The sequence below is a fragment of the Cygnus atratus genome, chromosome 9 (genome assembly GCF_013377495.2).
Source record: "Cygnus atratus isolate AKBS03 ecotype Queensland, Australia chromosome 9, CAtr_DNAZoo_HiC_assembly, whole genome shotgun sequence".
Classification (NCBI taxonomy): Eukaryota; Metazoa; Chordata; class Aves; order Anseriformes; family Anatidae; genus Cygnus; species Cygnus atratus.
The window spans coordinates 11,421,324-11,435,481 of record NC_066370.1 but is presented as its reverse complement, the minus strand read 5'-3'; the positions used below and the strand labels follow the sequence as shown (position 1 = coordinate 11,435,481).

Below are 14,158 nucleotides of genomic sequence, written 5' to 3'. Positions count from 1 at the left end.
CTTGTGTGATGTAGAAAAGCAGCAAGTTCCTACGACTGTGTATCTTAAAGGGATGGAGTCTGTCTACACAGGCACTGTAGAGCAAGTGTCTGAGATGGGGTGACGTTGGCCCGTAGCTGCTGTGGGTAAGTTCAAGACCCACTTCGTATCTTGAGCTATGCAAATAAACAGCGGTGTAAGAGGATAATGCAGTGTGCACAGAAGCTCTGGTAGCATGAGCTGTAGGAATAACACAAGGATAGCATGCTTTCAGAGAGTAGTTGTCAGGAAGCTGAGTCTTTTCTCCAAGGTTCTCCTGGGGGATGATGAGAGCTTCCTGGGGGAGCCATTTACCTGTGAATTGCTCCGTAAATGCCACTTTATCAGGGTAAATAAGCTTTCATTCTTGCAAGCATTCTTCTATACAAATAATAGTAGAAGCTATCAAAGATCCAAGCATTAACAATACCTTCAGTGCTGTAGTAGTTTTTCAGCAGCCTTTAGGTTGGTGCTTTAACATCTGACCTCTTTTGTTTTTCTGGCACTATTTTGATATGGGGTGTGGGATTTATTGCCTGTCTGTGAACTACTGTTGTGTACTTGTAAACAACTGTAGTAAACATTTCAGCATGTGCTAATTTTAGTTCTAAAAATGTCTGTTTGGTTACAAAATAGTGAGACTGATCTCTGTAACTAACCTTCTACTTTTTCTTTTTTTGTAGATTCTAATAGAATCAGTGCTTCTGTCTTTTGATCAAGGGTCTGAATGAAAGTTGAGGAAGAATTGATTAAACCTCCCGCTTTCCTTTTAATAATAACCACTAACCACTTTTTCATTTCACGTGAAGTTACCATCGAGTTGGTAACCTCTAATGTCTGTCTACTGTAGGAACAAACCACATCTCAACTCTCTACCAGAAAGCTTTTCAAGTTTTTCTTCTGTTAGCATATAGAACTAGAAGATTTGCAGTAAAAACTCTCATACTCCCACTTTCCTGGAAGTGTGGTTCCATGCTTACGCTTATTTCCACTGCTCAGGCGCTTCCAAAGAATGACATCTTTCCTTACTTTAGAGCTGCTGCATAGCTTTTTATTTTCCAGGCCAACACAGAGCCCCACACTTCACAGCTCTTCCTCAACACTCATTTCATGATACCAACTCGCAGCACTCATCTTCCTTCAGTTTCCCACCCAACTATTTTCACTTTGTCTTTCAGGAGTTGTTCCCATGTTTGTTTCTTTCTGGTGAGGTCTCTAGACTAAGCTTATATTTTTTTTTTTTTTTGCAGTTACTGCTGTGTGAATCAGCCTCATAAAAACTGTTGGTAAATAATGTAAGTATCTTGAGCAGGGGAGCAGTTTTTTACCAGGTCTGTCAGCCAGTGTTAGTCTATAAGCTTTGCATGTAGGTGGAAGGGTTTGGGCTGGGGTGGACGCGGGGGTGGCCTCTGTGAGAAGAGGTGGGGGCTGCCCTGTGCTGGTTCTGGCCATCTCTGCACTGGACCCAGTACTGCTGTTACAGTGGCGAGCTGATCTTTGACTGGAGTATTTTCATAATTTGAATATAAAAGCAAGTATCAGTATCTGAAACATTAATTTCATAAACAGAAGTACTACATTCCATCAGCAGTGATACTCTCAAAGGACAGTAATAATTCTTACTACATGTAAACCAGAGTGGTATGTGTGACACCTAAGTCGGCAGAAATTTCTTGCTTGATCCCATTTGCACAGCACAGACAGGAAAGACAGTACAAGGAAACATGTACGTGACAATGCACTGAAAGGGGACACCAGCTTGCCTGTCTCCTAGCTGTGGAGAGTTTCAGACCCTTTTTCAACTCTTTCCTTCTTCCTGGAGAGCAGTGTCTGTCGCTTGCATTCGACCCCACTGTTGCTGCCCGCCTGGCTGCTCAGCCACCATCTAGTAGTAATGGTGCTGCCGCACTGCAGTGGAACGTGGGGACGGGTGCCAGCAGGGGCAGCATGAGCCAGGATTGCTTTACATGAAGCCAATGAACCTGTCGATCAAGCTTTTTTGCAAGCCTCTTGGAGTACAGGCTTTGGAAATGGAAGGTGACTCAGCATCACCTATGTCCCAGTTCCTTAGTTACAGTGATTTTCTTTCTCAGAACATACAAGAAGGGTCTGTTCTTGCCTCCAACCTCCTACTTCCTATCTTTGAATCCTCTAGATGCCGAAACATTTTCTCAAATTCAGCTCATCCCAGCCCTCCCATTTACAGCTGGACCACAGCGGAGTGCAAACCAGAACTTCCCGTTACCGACAGGCCCCTGGGCAACACTTCTCGCAGTGCCAGCCTTCGCTGAACGAGCGCTCGCACAGAATCCTGCAGCAAACAGCCGGCACCAGCAGCTTGGAGCTGGCCAGGACAGCGCTTGTGAAATGCTGCAGCCTGTGGCTCTGTCCCCCTTCCCTCTCCAACAAATTAAGGCAAACCAGAAGATTGCACTACCCCCTTACCATACACCCAATATACATATTTGCATCCTATCTACTACCCGTGACAATTTCCAGAGGAAGTAAAGGTTCGCCTTGCTAACAGACCACCACAGCCATAGTCTTCTCTCCCCCTGCCCCTTGCCCCCTTCCATAGTACTTGCACAACCCTTTGATGACCTGTTCAATGTCTTGCTCAGCACGCGCAGGGATATGCTGTCTTTAGCCATCTTCCTGGAGAACAAGAGAAGAAATAAAGCTGGAGCGGGCTTGAACCTCTCCTGACGCAGGCAACATGGACAGGAGCTCTGACTCCTGCTGGAGGTTGTTTGCACTGGGGCTTTTTATAGACCGTATATCCAAATATAGCTCACAGATGCATGGACACATGCTCCCGAACACGTTACGTACCAAATTACGCATCTGGACCTCTTCCCCTGACCCACTGATCTTGTCTGTCTTCAGACATAAAATGAATTTAAAGGTGACGATGAGAATGGGTAATCTATACTAGCCTGCTTGTTTGCTGTTTAGGCTGTATTTAGCTATACTGCCCAGCAGCTCCCGTCTTGGGCCAAAGTCTCATGCTGTGAAAGGCTGTACAAGCAGATTGCTGTTGGGTTGTGATTTTTTGTTTTGATGGTAAAACTGAACTTGGTTGAGAATGATTTTTTATTTGGCTGCTGGGAGCTGCTTCTGAGGATGAAGAGTAGCAAAACCCACATCACTGGAATCTCACCCATAAAGGATGGACAGCCTAACACTACTGGCAACTGATTTTCACGAGCTAGCAATGCAAAAAAAAAATTGCATTTTTTTTTTCCCATATAAAAGAAGGCAAATAACATGCTTCTGGTAGCACGACAGCCAATGAAACAAGACAGCGGAAAAAACCCACATCAGTTAAGCAGGACTGCAGCCAGTGGAAGGTATTCAGTCTTTGCCTGTGAAAAGTTCAGGAGAGAGCATGAGGAAAAAAAGTGTTTTTTTTTCTTTTTTCTCTCTTTTAATTATTTTCTGTTCATGGGAAATCTAGCATGAATTACACACACCAAGAGCTGCAGCATTCCCATGTAGCTGCACTCTCCCCACCTTCAACTTGCAAACTAAGAGATGTTTCTAACAAGCCGTAATTACCAAGCTCTGCTTGTAGTGTCTCTAACAGCTTTGGGAAGGCAGTGGAAGTATTTGGGTGTGAAGAACAGTGCATTTGGCCCTCTGGGTTTACCCCTTGATGGGCTATAAAATACACTTCTTGACAATTTTCACAGCACCTGTGCTTAACAAGAGAGTATAAACACATGGGAGCAGTGAGAGAAAGCATTTATTAAGACAAAGGTAATAGTTATTTTTCTCTTTGGGATACACACAACTAAATGCCTACGACAGCTGACCCATTAAACAGATGTTACCATTTTCTCCTGCTCCTTTGTTTACTGCACTGTGAAAAAATCCAATTGACAATGACTAAGTACTCTGATTACTCGTTAGTTAGTTGATGCTTCTCTAGTCTTATATGCAAAATAATGAAAAACATATTTCTACTAGACCCAATTCAAGCTAACTGTGACACAGTTTAACAGGGAAATTAAAGTAAAGCACTGAAATAGTTGCAAAGGCAAGGAGCTCAGCCAGTTGCAACTGTTACTGCTCAGCATCCTCATTTAGCATTGTGGATTTCCCTGCTAGCACGAATTTATTCCTCCAACCTTAATTATGTCAGGTCAGTCATGCACTAATATTATCCTTAAATCTATTGAAATCAGTTTCACTTAAGTTCAGGACACAAATCGCCAACCTTTAAAGAGCAGCTGCAGCGAACACCACAAGCTGCTGAAAACAGAGCACCAGGCCAATTACATCACGAGTGCTTGTGTGAGAACACAGCAAACTCCCTGCCGTTGCTGAGGGTGCAGCAGGGGTCACTGTTCAACCCACCGTCGATGGATTTAACTGGACTCATATTTCAAATGCTGAGGAATGATTCTTCGCTGCAAATTTGTCAGCGTTTCAGTGGCTACGATTCTGGCAACGGATAAACAGATATAGAACTACTCTGATCAGCAACTAATACTCTCCTGGAGCCTTTGATCTCTGTGCACGTGAGCCAGTTCACTTTCTCTCCATGCTCAATGGTTAGCTTTGGTAAAATTCTAGCATGGTCATTTGAAGCTGCTTTGTTGAGCTTTCCATCTTTTCTGGTGGAAGCAGGTGCTTGGGCCTTCCTTCTCTGGAGGGACTTTGCTGGGCTTTTCTGCTGCTTTCCCACATCACCGCTGACATCCCAGAGCAAGACTTTCCCATCGTTTCCCCCAGTCAACAACCAGTATGTTTCTGGCATAAAGAGGACCTGTGATACTCCTAAGCTGTGACCTTTAAACTCCAGCTCACGTTCGAACTTGACACCAGTGACTCTGAATATTCTAACTTTACCATCTTGAGCTCCGCAGCCAAAGATGTTGCCACATGATGCGACAGACAGGGAATGTGCAAGTGGAGGGTTAAAGAGCTGGCCAGCTGACTGTGGATTGTCTTCTGTTTCACACTCCTGCAAGTTTGTGGTCCACAGGGGGCGAGCTTTCTGCAGGTTCCACAGCATAACCTTGGGGGGGGAAAAAAAAAATCCGTTTTACTTCGAAGGACACAAGATGTAGCATCAGATTCTTAGGTAGAATCAGATCATTTTACTAATAGCAAAAGAAACCACTAATTCTTGCTCTGGCAGAGCAAGGACTGTGTATGAGTGCAAGAGACCCAAGATCTCTTGTGAGAAGTGGTTGATCTTCACCTGCCAAATAAGACAAATCTCCACGGCACACTCTGCAAGCCATCACAGTGCCCTTCCCAGCAGAGTCAATGACTCAGGCCTTCAGAGCATGAGATGGATGAAAAAGCTGTTCTAAAAGCTTTTCCATTCATCTCGGCAGTAGTAATCATGATATACTGCACATCTTAATTATTTAAAAGGCAGGACACGAGCAGTGAATGAAAAGAGAGCTTTATGATTCTGAATTTTAGTTCCGTCCCTGCTGCATAATTATTCTAAAACAATCACTTTCTCACTCTCCTGTGTTTGAGAAATGGAATAGCAAAAGGTAAACAGTAGTTCAGACCGTCCATTTTAAACAGATCTCTCTGTACTTTTTATATCAAATCAGTACATCTGGTTTGTCCTGTTACCTTATTAAGGAAGAGCACGCATTTCCTGATAAGGTAGAGGTAGGTGGTGCTTTTAAACTTGCTTTTGAAATACCACCCTGCCTCCAAGCTGCTTATGAAGCAAAAACCATTCCTTCAGATGCTTCTGCCTCACAGCAATTCAAGTATTGTAGATTTAAATGGCATCTGTTAAAAATTATACTCTTGTTACTTCTACAGTATGAATTGATGATGATTACTTGCAAGGCCAGCAGATATCAAAGCCCAAGTCTGTCTAATTCAGTACTGATATGCTGTTTGCTTATCTGGAATCCAAAACATACTGCTTTTCACTTTCTGTTTCAGCAGTCCCTGCTGCTGCTGCATTAAAACTACTTGGCTACCAATGAAAGGGAAAACTCGTCCGTGATGACTGTGCAGAGCAGAGTAAGTCAGAGGGGCTGGGTCTTACTGCTTCAGCCAAACACTCCCATTCTCATCACAGACAGCGCTGCAGCAGCTTTATGCGTTTAACAAGTAGTGGCAAGTTTTATGCAAACTAAGTATTTTCTGTCCTCGTGGCCTTTTCCCCATTTCTGTGGCACTTCTGAAAAAAACGCCAGTGACCTAATTTTCAGTTCTCATCAGCTGCTGAGTTTGACACACGAACCCAGAAAATGTTTCCGTACTCATAGAGCTGGTGACTTGTCCAAACACATGCTGCAACTCAGCACTTCAGAATCCTGCAACTCAGCTTCTCTTTGAGAAGTGACAGATCTTACAGCCAGCCCTGAAGCAGAAAAATACACTTTTCACTGTAGAAGAACACTAACAAATGTCTACTATTTTGGGGATACTTTCACCTAACAACTCATTTGCTGAGCTGCACTAAAACATACAAAGAGTCACAACAAATAACCAGTTTGCTCTCACAAAAACAGTATGTAAATGGTTAAAATTATGATAAAAGGTTCCAGCCATAGGCTTGTGATGCTGTATTTTAGGCATATGAAATTAAGCAAGCAGTTTAAGGTGCTGAGTGCATTTCCTACTCTCAGACTGATACTTCAGTACCCCTGAAAAGAAGTTTCTCAAATACTTCATTTAAAATCTTTTAGTCAATGCCGAACAAATTTTGAGTTTTTTTTTTTTTTTTAAATCTGACAGTCAAAAAATCAGACTTCTATCAACCAACTTTTTTTTTTCTTTAAAAACAGTGGCTTTAAAAATGAAAAAAAAAAATGGTTTTAAGAACATGCGATGCATGATGCTGTCAAAGGAAATTTCCCCCAAATGCTACTAGAACCATGGAAACCTTTGTAGAGGGGAGTTTTAATCTCAGGCTGAAACAGGAAGGCGATCAGGTCTCAATCACTGGAAAGAAGCTACCAAAAACCATCTATTGCGCATGGTCAGCTTCGGCAATGTAATTCAAGACTCTGCTAATTCCTTAGCATGGTTTGTTCTAAGGATGCTTCTGCAAAGGACAAAGTTTTACGCTTCTCTGCCCCATCAAGTGGAAAGGCAAAGAACATTCAATGCTTCCAAGAGGTTACTGCAAAAAGGGATAAATTTATAAAAAGTGTTCATCCTTACAATGGACGGATATTTCTCTCTCTGCATTAAAGCATTCTTGCTAGCACCCTGTCTGCTTCAGGCATTTTGTTTTCCTAACTATCCCCATTTTGTCTGCAGCCACAGCTGGTCACCAGGGACAACTCCTGCTTCTGCTCCACCACACAGAGAGGCGCCGTGGCCGCAGCCTGCTTTGCGCCATCTCCCAGTTCCCCGCAAGCCACCCGCTTCCACACTGCAGCCGCTCACGGGGAGGGTTGGGAGAGCACCTGCCAGGTTACGGCGCAGAAAGCCCCGCGCTGTTACCGCCCCTGCCAAACCTGCTTCGGAAAAGTTAGAGGGTTTTCCAGGGGCTCTCGGTGAAGGCGTGCCGGTGCCTCGCTACACGTGGTTACCGCTTCGCCTCTCTAACCTCTGCCCATGGCACGCAAATCACCTGCATGTCCAGTCCGCACGAGACGAGGCTCTGCGGCCTCTGAGGGCGAAAGGCAACGGAGGAGCAGATGTTTGAGTGCCTCAGGGACCGGCAGGCTTTCTTGCTTTCCAGATCCACCACCTTTATTGCCCCGGAATCGTCCGCCGCGGCCAAGAAGCCGTCGGCCTCGTTCACCGCCAGGCAGTTGATCTCCTCCTCGTTGACTTGGAAGCGCTCCACGGGCTCGGCGAGGGCCCGCGCGTCCAGCACGACCACGGCGGCCCCGTGGGAGGCGTACAGGCGGCTGGGGCAGCGCGGGGAGAAGGCCACCGCCGTCACGTCGTCTGCCGGGGGCAGCTGGAGCCGCCCCGCCGGGACTCCCCCGCCGCCCCACAGCGCCAGCTCGCCCCGCTCGGCTCCCGAGGCCACCAGCCCTTCGCGGCTCGCGCCGAGGCACAGCACGGCGCCGGAGTGCCCGCCCGCCCAGCGGGCCGCCATGGCGGGGCTGGGGGGGACGGCGGCGGAGCGGCACCGAGCCCGGCTGCCGGCTCCCGGCCTCCTCAGGGAGGCTCCGTCCCCTCCCTCCGCATGCGCGGCGGGCGGGCCGGGGCGGGCCGGGGCGGGCGGCCCGCGGCTGTGATGGCGGCGCCGGCCGCGCGCGCCCCCTCGCCCTGAGGCCTTGGGCGGGCGGCGCGGGGCGGGCGGGCGGAGCGCTGGGGACGGGCCCGCTGCCGCCGCCGCCTGAGGGAGGCCGAGCGGCCCCGAGCCGCCCCGAGCCGCTCCGAGCCCCCTGCCCGCGCCCCGCCGCCTGAGGGGCGGCCGAGCCGGTGCGCGGCCGGGGGGGGGGTGGGGGGGTGGGGTGATGGCGGCGGGTCCCGGGGGAGCGGCGTCGTCGTCGTCGTCGGTAGCGGCGGCGGCGGCGGGCGGGGGAGCCGGGTGGCGGCTGCCGGGGCGGGTGCTGGAGCTGGTCTTCTCCTACCTGGAGCTGCGGGAGCTGCGGAGCTGCGCGCTGGTGTGCAAGCTGTGGCACCGCGTCCTGCACGGCGACGAGAACAGCGAGGTGTGGCGCAGCCTGGCCGCCCGCTGCCTGGCGGAGGAGGCGCTGCGCACCGACATCCTCTGCAACGTGCCCACCTACAAGGGCAAGGTGAGCGCGGGCCCCGCCGCGGCCTGACGGGCGCCCCGGCAGCCGCTCGGGCCGAGCCCGTGGAGAAGCGAGGCGGGGCGGGTGGAAAGCAGCGGGGGTTTTACCTCACCTTTACCGCCCCCCCCCCCCCCCCCCCCCCCCCCCCCCGCCCTAGGTTCGTGCCTTCCACCACGCCTTCAGCACCAACGACTGCTCCAGGAACGTCTACATCAAGAAGAACGGCTTCACGCTGCACCGCAACCCCATCGCCCAGAGCACGGACGGGGCCAGGACCAAGATCGGCTTCAGCGAGGGCCGCCACGCCTGGGAGGTGTGGTGGGAGGGCCCGCTGGGCACCGTGGCCGTCATCGGCATCGCCACGAAGCGGGCGGCCATGCAGTGCCAGGGCTACGTGGCCCTGCTGGGGAGCGACGACCAGAGCTGGGGCTGGAACCTGGTGGACAATAACTTGCTGCACAACGGGGAAGTCAACGGCAGCTTCCCTCAGTGCAACAACGCGCCGAAATACCAGGTGAGCGGGGCTTGGCACGGGCTGCTGGCAGCTGGCCTGCGGGGCCGGCTTCCCTAGCGCCTCGCAGCTGCTTGCTGAATTGGGCCTGCGTGCCCATCTGAGCATCTCTTTGCCATCCCTGCAGAAGGTAGGCAATTTTACCTTGCGAGGCTTCTTCTCCTTGGTTACCCCTTCCTTATGTTACACCTGTTCAGCCTGCCTGGTCCTCTGTCATCTCCCTGCTTCTGTCTCAAATATCAGGCGAGGCCCGTGTATCGTGGGTGGTGCTTTAACACCACGTTGGTTTTTAAAGCAAAAGCTGACAAGGCTGTTTCAGCTCTCTGGAGTAAGGCTTTGCCCCGCGGTAAGGTGGCCGCATGCAGTAGGTGTTTCACCCTTTTGTGAGCTGAGGCTAGCGGTCAGGTAAGAGCCTTCCTGCAAAACCCCGCAGTGGCACTGAGTGCTGTTTGCTTGCTCTCTGGCGGTCTTCCCGTAGCTGACGTCCTTCAGCTGGGCTATGAAGTCCAGATAATTTCAGGTTATTAAAGAGTAAGTGCTACCTTTTTGTCTCTCTAGAAGTGTTTACCTTTGTTCCTCTGGCTGCTTGCACAGCCACATTTTGACTGCTGGATTTCCTCACACTGCAACTTAAGCTGTGTGCAGTAAAATCCCCATCTGGTAATGTCATGGGTTGGTACGAATAACGCCTTGCGTGTCAGTTGTGTGTAAAGATCTCTGCATTAACTGTTACTTTATATTTATAAATTTCACATAAAAGTTCACTGCCAAGCAGTTAATTCTGTCTAGAAGCTGTATCTGCCATTTTTGCAATTAATAACTGAAAATAATATAATTAAAGACATTTAGATTTCACGTCTCCTGACGTGTGAATTGGCTCAGCCCTTGCACCGCTTGCCCATTTGCAGTCACTTCCTGCTGTCCCTGACTAGGCCTTTCTGCAGCAACGGGGTGAGGAAGGGTTTTAAAGCTAAGAAAACTCTCGTGGGGACTCAAGGGTGAATGGTGCTTGCAGTCGCTGCTTTCTTAAAAATCGTTGAGAGCCCAAACTGGTGATCCTTTAAAGTATTTTATGCTTGGTAAGAAATGGACAGTGATCTGCTCGTGGAAAACATACTTAAAGGTAATAGAAATTCGTTAGCGTCAGTTCGAAGAAAAAAATGTCTTGGCTGGAAGCAATCCCCAGCATTGCGGTTGGCTGGCAGGGATAAGAAGTTTGTGCTATATCATGCTGTGTTTGCTGCTGGTGCCTGCGACTTCTGTTTATAGTTGAAAATAGTAAGTACTAGATAAATACAGGGAGCATTGTGTACGCCCTGCTCCAAGTCTCTTCTTGCATTCGGTGTTGATTTGGCTTGCCTCTGTATATCTATTTGAGGTTTTTCATGCTTACTTTGCCCAGACTTCGCACTGAAACTTCTTTCTGCCTTGGTCAGGGAATGCCTGTGACAGTACTTGCGCGATCAGGAGTATGTTTGAGTATGCTTTGTCTGTGGCGGTTACCTTTTTAAATCAAGTTCGTTGACTTTAAAATTGCTCTTTGCGGACCTTACAGGTCAGTGGTAACAACAACCAGATACAGAATACAGGTAACTTTGGGCGGAGGCCGTTCAAAAATTCCCAGATTTCTGCGGTATTTCGAAGCAGAAACTGCACCGTATACTTGCTCACGGTGCTGTCGCAAGGTTCAGGTGTGAAGGATTATGTTGATCATCGTGTAGGTGTTGAGATACAATCTGCCCACTGGAGACATGCAGAAGAGGTATTTGGGATCTTAATACATACGAGAGAAATTGAGAAATTCCTGTCGTAAAAATAACGTGGTAATGAGAAAAAGGAGAGCCTTGCTTTAATCTGATCTGCTGTAATACGTGTGGGTTTTGCTTTATTTTTGTGTCTCCGTTTGAGTATGTTGACTGTTTTTTTTTCTTTTTTTTTTCCTCCCTCCTCTCCTACCTCTGTTTCCAGATAGGTGAAAGGATTCGAGTTATCCTGGACATGGAAGACAAAACGTTAGCATTTGAGAGGGGCTATGAGTTCTTGGGAGTTGCGTTCAGAGGACTGCCAAAAGTTTGCCTGTATCCGGCAGTGTCTGCTGTGTACGGTAACACAGAAGTGACTTTGGTCTACCTGGGAAAACCTTTGGATGGATGACATGGATTGTTTCGTTGGGACATCAAGATGTGGATGACTGGGAGGAGAAATCTGCATGTTGGTTAGAGGGAAACGTGTATTAAAAAAAAAAAAAAAGTGTGGGTGTGTGTCCAAGAACCATCAAGGAAACCGTACAGAATTTTGAAACGGAGGACCAGCCATACTTCAGGAATTGTGTTACATTTCCTCTTTCTACCAGGCCAGAAAAATCCTCAGGGTTGCAGTTGGTTGAGTGGGAAGCTGACACATGCATGTTGCAACAGATTTCATTGCTAAGATGGCAGTGTGTGACCTCAAATATTTAACGAAGGATTTGATATAAAACTGCTTGAGGAAATTAACCTGAGATTTGTAAGTAGCGTGTTTTGTGAAAGACTCCCATTTTAAAACTGCTTGTTCCTTTCCTTCCCTCCTTTGGGCCGACGTGGGTACCAGAGGAGAGCAAGTCTGGTTGGGTTTTATTTACAGTTTTTAACATACTGAGAAGCATGGTCTGTCTGGACTGCCCTTCTCCAGTATAATGATATAAAATGTGTGCAGCTATTTTTAAGTGTATTTTAAGAATTGTATATATAGACCATGTTGAAAAGAACAGTTAAAACAAAAGAAAGGGTTTGCTTTATTCTAACTGGAATATAATTTCTTAAAGGGGAAAAAAAAACAAACCACTACATGGCATCAGAAAAACCTTGGACAGGTGTATAACATTCATGTAAATGTACTTCTGTTGTATTGTAAAGCATTTTGGGATGCTCTTGTGGAGTACGGTGCTACATTGGCTCATTTTCTGTGTAGCTGAAAGCTTCTGTAGCTTTAACGATAGTTTTGTTCTCTGTAGGAAATGCAAAAAGTGTGCCCTGGAAGTTTTCTTTTGCCAGAATTCATGGTCCACCTTTAAGAAAGGAAGCTGCAACACAGTGCTGAGCTTGTCTTCCTTTCGAGGTCAAAAAATACAAGCTTTTAAAAGCGTTCTTACGCTTTCTAATCACTGTAGTGAAATGTTTCAAAAGAATGAGGAGGCAACGTTCAGCTTCTTAGTCGATCTTAGTTTCAATTTAAATGGCTTTTCAAGGCTTTACGACTTCACCTTTAATTATAAAATCCCTCGGTACCCAAGTATTCACTTGCCAGTTTTCAGTCAGGACTGTCAGAATTCTCGCCTCCGTTTGATGGGGATTCTGGATTGGGTTCAATGTTTGTGCTTTTTACTTTGCACTGTTCTTCTAAAATCCTCTTAAAAAGCTGCCTGGTGTGCCGCTGCTCTGGCACGTGCAAGCTGAAGAGGCTGTGCAGCTTAGGGGTATGGGAAGGAGCTGCTTTCTGGGGAAACTGAGGTGGAAAGGTCTGTAGAGGGCTGCAGAAGGGCTCCTTTTAAAACAGGGACTGAAGCCTGTGCGCCCTCTGGTTCTCTCTCGGCTCTCACTTCTCGTTCACTGGTGTTTCCCAAAGCTTCACAGAGCGAATTGGACTGTTTTGGAGTTTTTGATGGTGTGCTGTTCAGAGAGGGTGGAGGAAGTCTTTATACAACCTCATTTTGTTTTATTTGCATTGCAGAATGTGAATTGCTTGACCTCGGACACTGACAAGTCTCTGAGCCAGGGGGGAATTTTTCTTAGGCTGTGCTCGTTTACCCCCCAGTACTCAAGTGACGTGACGAAAGTGGCACGAGCAGGTGACTGAGGTGCCCAGCCTGCTGCTGCAGAGCTCTCCTTGGAGTGCTTTTTACACAGTAGATAAGCAGGTTCTGCACTGGAACAGAGTATACACGTTATTACCATTTAAAAGGATTTAAAAGTATTTATTTGTTTTATGTGTTGTTTATTGCTTAAAGGCAATGTTGAGGTCAGTTCCTCTTGGCTGTGTTAAAGAAACAAAATATGCAGTGAGAAATGATGCTTAAATGGTACTGAGAGCGACTGAATAAATGGAGTGAGACTGGCACGAAGTGAGTACCTGTTGGAAAAGTCAGTTACAAACTTTGATTGTACTGGACTGTAGGGAACATGTCTAAATAGCAGAACCATGTGGTATGAGGTAGGAAAAAGGAAACAAAACCCTGTCCCGTTTCTGAAAGTAACATCTTCACTGAGGTGTGAACGTGTTGGCGCAGTCTTGAAAAATGTGACCGCTGCGCTGGCTCACGAATCCAATTAGATGTAAGTAAACCCTGAGAGCTTCAGAGGAGTTTCATTCACAAATTAAGATTGATTTCCATTCTTCAGACTGCGTCTTGCCCTATAAATAATTTCCCTCTAAATTAGAAATGGTGAAAGTTGAACATTCCTTGAGGGTGGGTTTGGGGGGACTCACTTATGTAAGACTATAACTTATTCCTGGAGACCAATGCTGGCTGTACAAAATATTAAAATAAACTCTGCTATAATTCAGAAGGGTATATTTGTGTGTATTGTTGTAATGACATCTGTGGTGTGCTGATAGGAAAAATGGAGTAGCAGTTTGGTGTGTCCAAACAAAAATTCTTATCGTCAGGAAGATGACGACGCTGGGACCCTGTGATCTGCTGCATGAAGAGACATCTGGGTGGTGGTTACGAGGACCTGAAGACTCAGTAGTTTAATAGCTGTGCTCGTGAAATTACATCCTCTGAGGCGGGGGTGCTGGCGTGTGGCAACATGGGAAAAGGCTTTCCTAGCAGCTGGAGGTCTCCTGACGCAAATTACCGAGCAGCAGAGGAGGTATTGTGCTCGCTGCTGAGGCTGCACTGCCCTGCTGCCGAACAGAGGTGCCTTCTTTCCGAGCATAGCTGCTCAGCTTCTCTTTC

General features: G+C 47.5%; 2 protein-coding genes across 4 annotated transcripts; one reads left to right on the top strand and one right to left on the bottom strand.

Annotated features, from left to right (window-relative positions):
• Window positions 1-3,746: 3,746 nt before the first annotated feature.
• Window positions 3,747-8,665, bottom strand: WDR53 (WD repeat domain 53). 3 transcript variants are annotated; one of them, XM_035544571.2, is made up of 2 exons: window positions 8,547-8,665; window positions 3,747-5,041 (listed from the first exon to the last, which is right to left on the bottom strand). In XM_035544571.2, exon 2 carries the CDS (start codon window positions 5,036-5,038, stop codon window positions 4,457-4,459), a length of 582 nt encoding a protein of 193 aa, XP_035400464.1. In that variant the 5' UTR covers window positions 5,039-5,041; window positions 8,547-8,665; the 3' UTR covers window positions 3,747-4,456. The 3 variants fall into 3 exon arrangements, with proteins under 3 accessions (XP_035400464.1, XP_035400462.1, XP_035400463.1); XM_035544569.2 differs by lacking the exon at window positions 8,547-8,665 and adding an exon at window positions 7,589-8,149; XM_035544570.2 differs by lacking the exon at window positions 8,547-8,665 and adding an exon at window positions 7,473-7,617.
• On the top strand, window positions 8,430-13,766 carry FBXO45 (F-box protein 45). Its single transcript, XM_035544572.2, has 3 exons — window positions 8,430-8,714; window positions 8,869-9,225; window positions 11,191-13,766. Exons 1-3 carry the CDS (start codon window positions 8,430-8,432, stop codon window positions 11,374-11,376), a joined length of 828 nt encoding a protein of 275 aa, XP_035400465.1. The 3' UTR covers window positions 11,377-13,766.
• Window positions 13,767-14,158: the final 392 nt, after the last annotated feature.

Excerpts from the sequence above, each read along its gene's own strand:
- WDR53 (XM_035544569.2), bottom strand. The coding sequence starts at position 8,065 with ATGGCGGCCCGCTGGGCGGGCGGGCACTCCGGCGCCGTGCTGTGCCTC. Across the intron at positions 5,042-7,588 it reads CGTGCGGACTGGACATGCAG|GTTATGCTGTGGAACCTGCA; the intron begins GTGATTTGCGTG and ends TCCCCCCCCAAG.
- FBXO45 (XM_035544572.2), top strand. The coding sequence starts at position 8,430 with ATGGCGGCGGGTCCCGGGGGAGCGGCGTCGTCGTCGTCGTCGGTAGCG. Across the intron at positions 8,715-8,868 it reads TGCCCACCTACAAGGGCAAG|GTTCGTGCCTTCCACCACGC; the intron begins GTGAGCGCGGGC and ends CCCCCGCCCTAG. Across the intron at positions 9,226-11,190 it reads ACAACGCGCCGAAATACCAG|ATAGGTGAAAGGATTCGAGT; the intron begins GTGAGCGGGGCT and ends CTCTGTTTCCAG.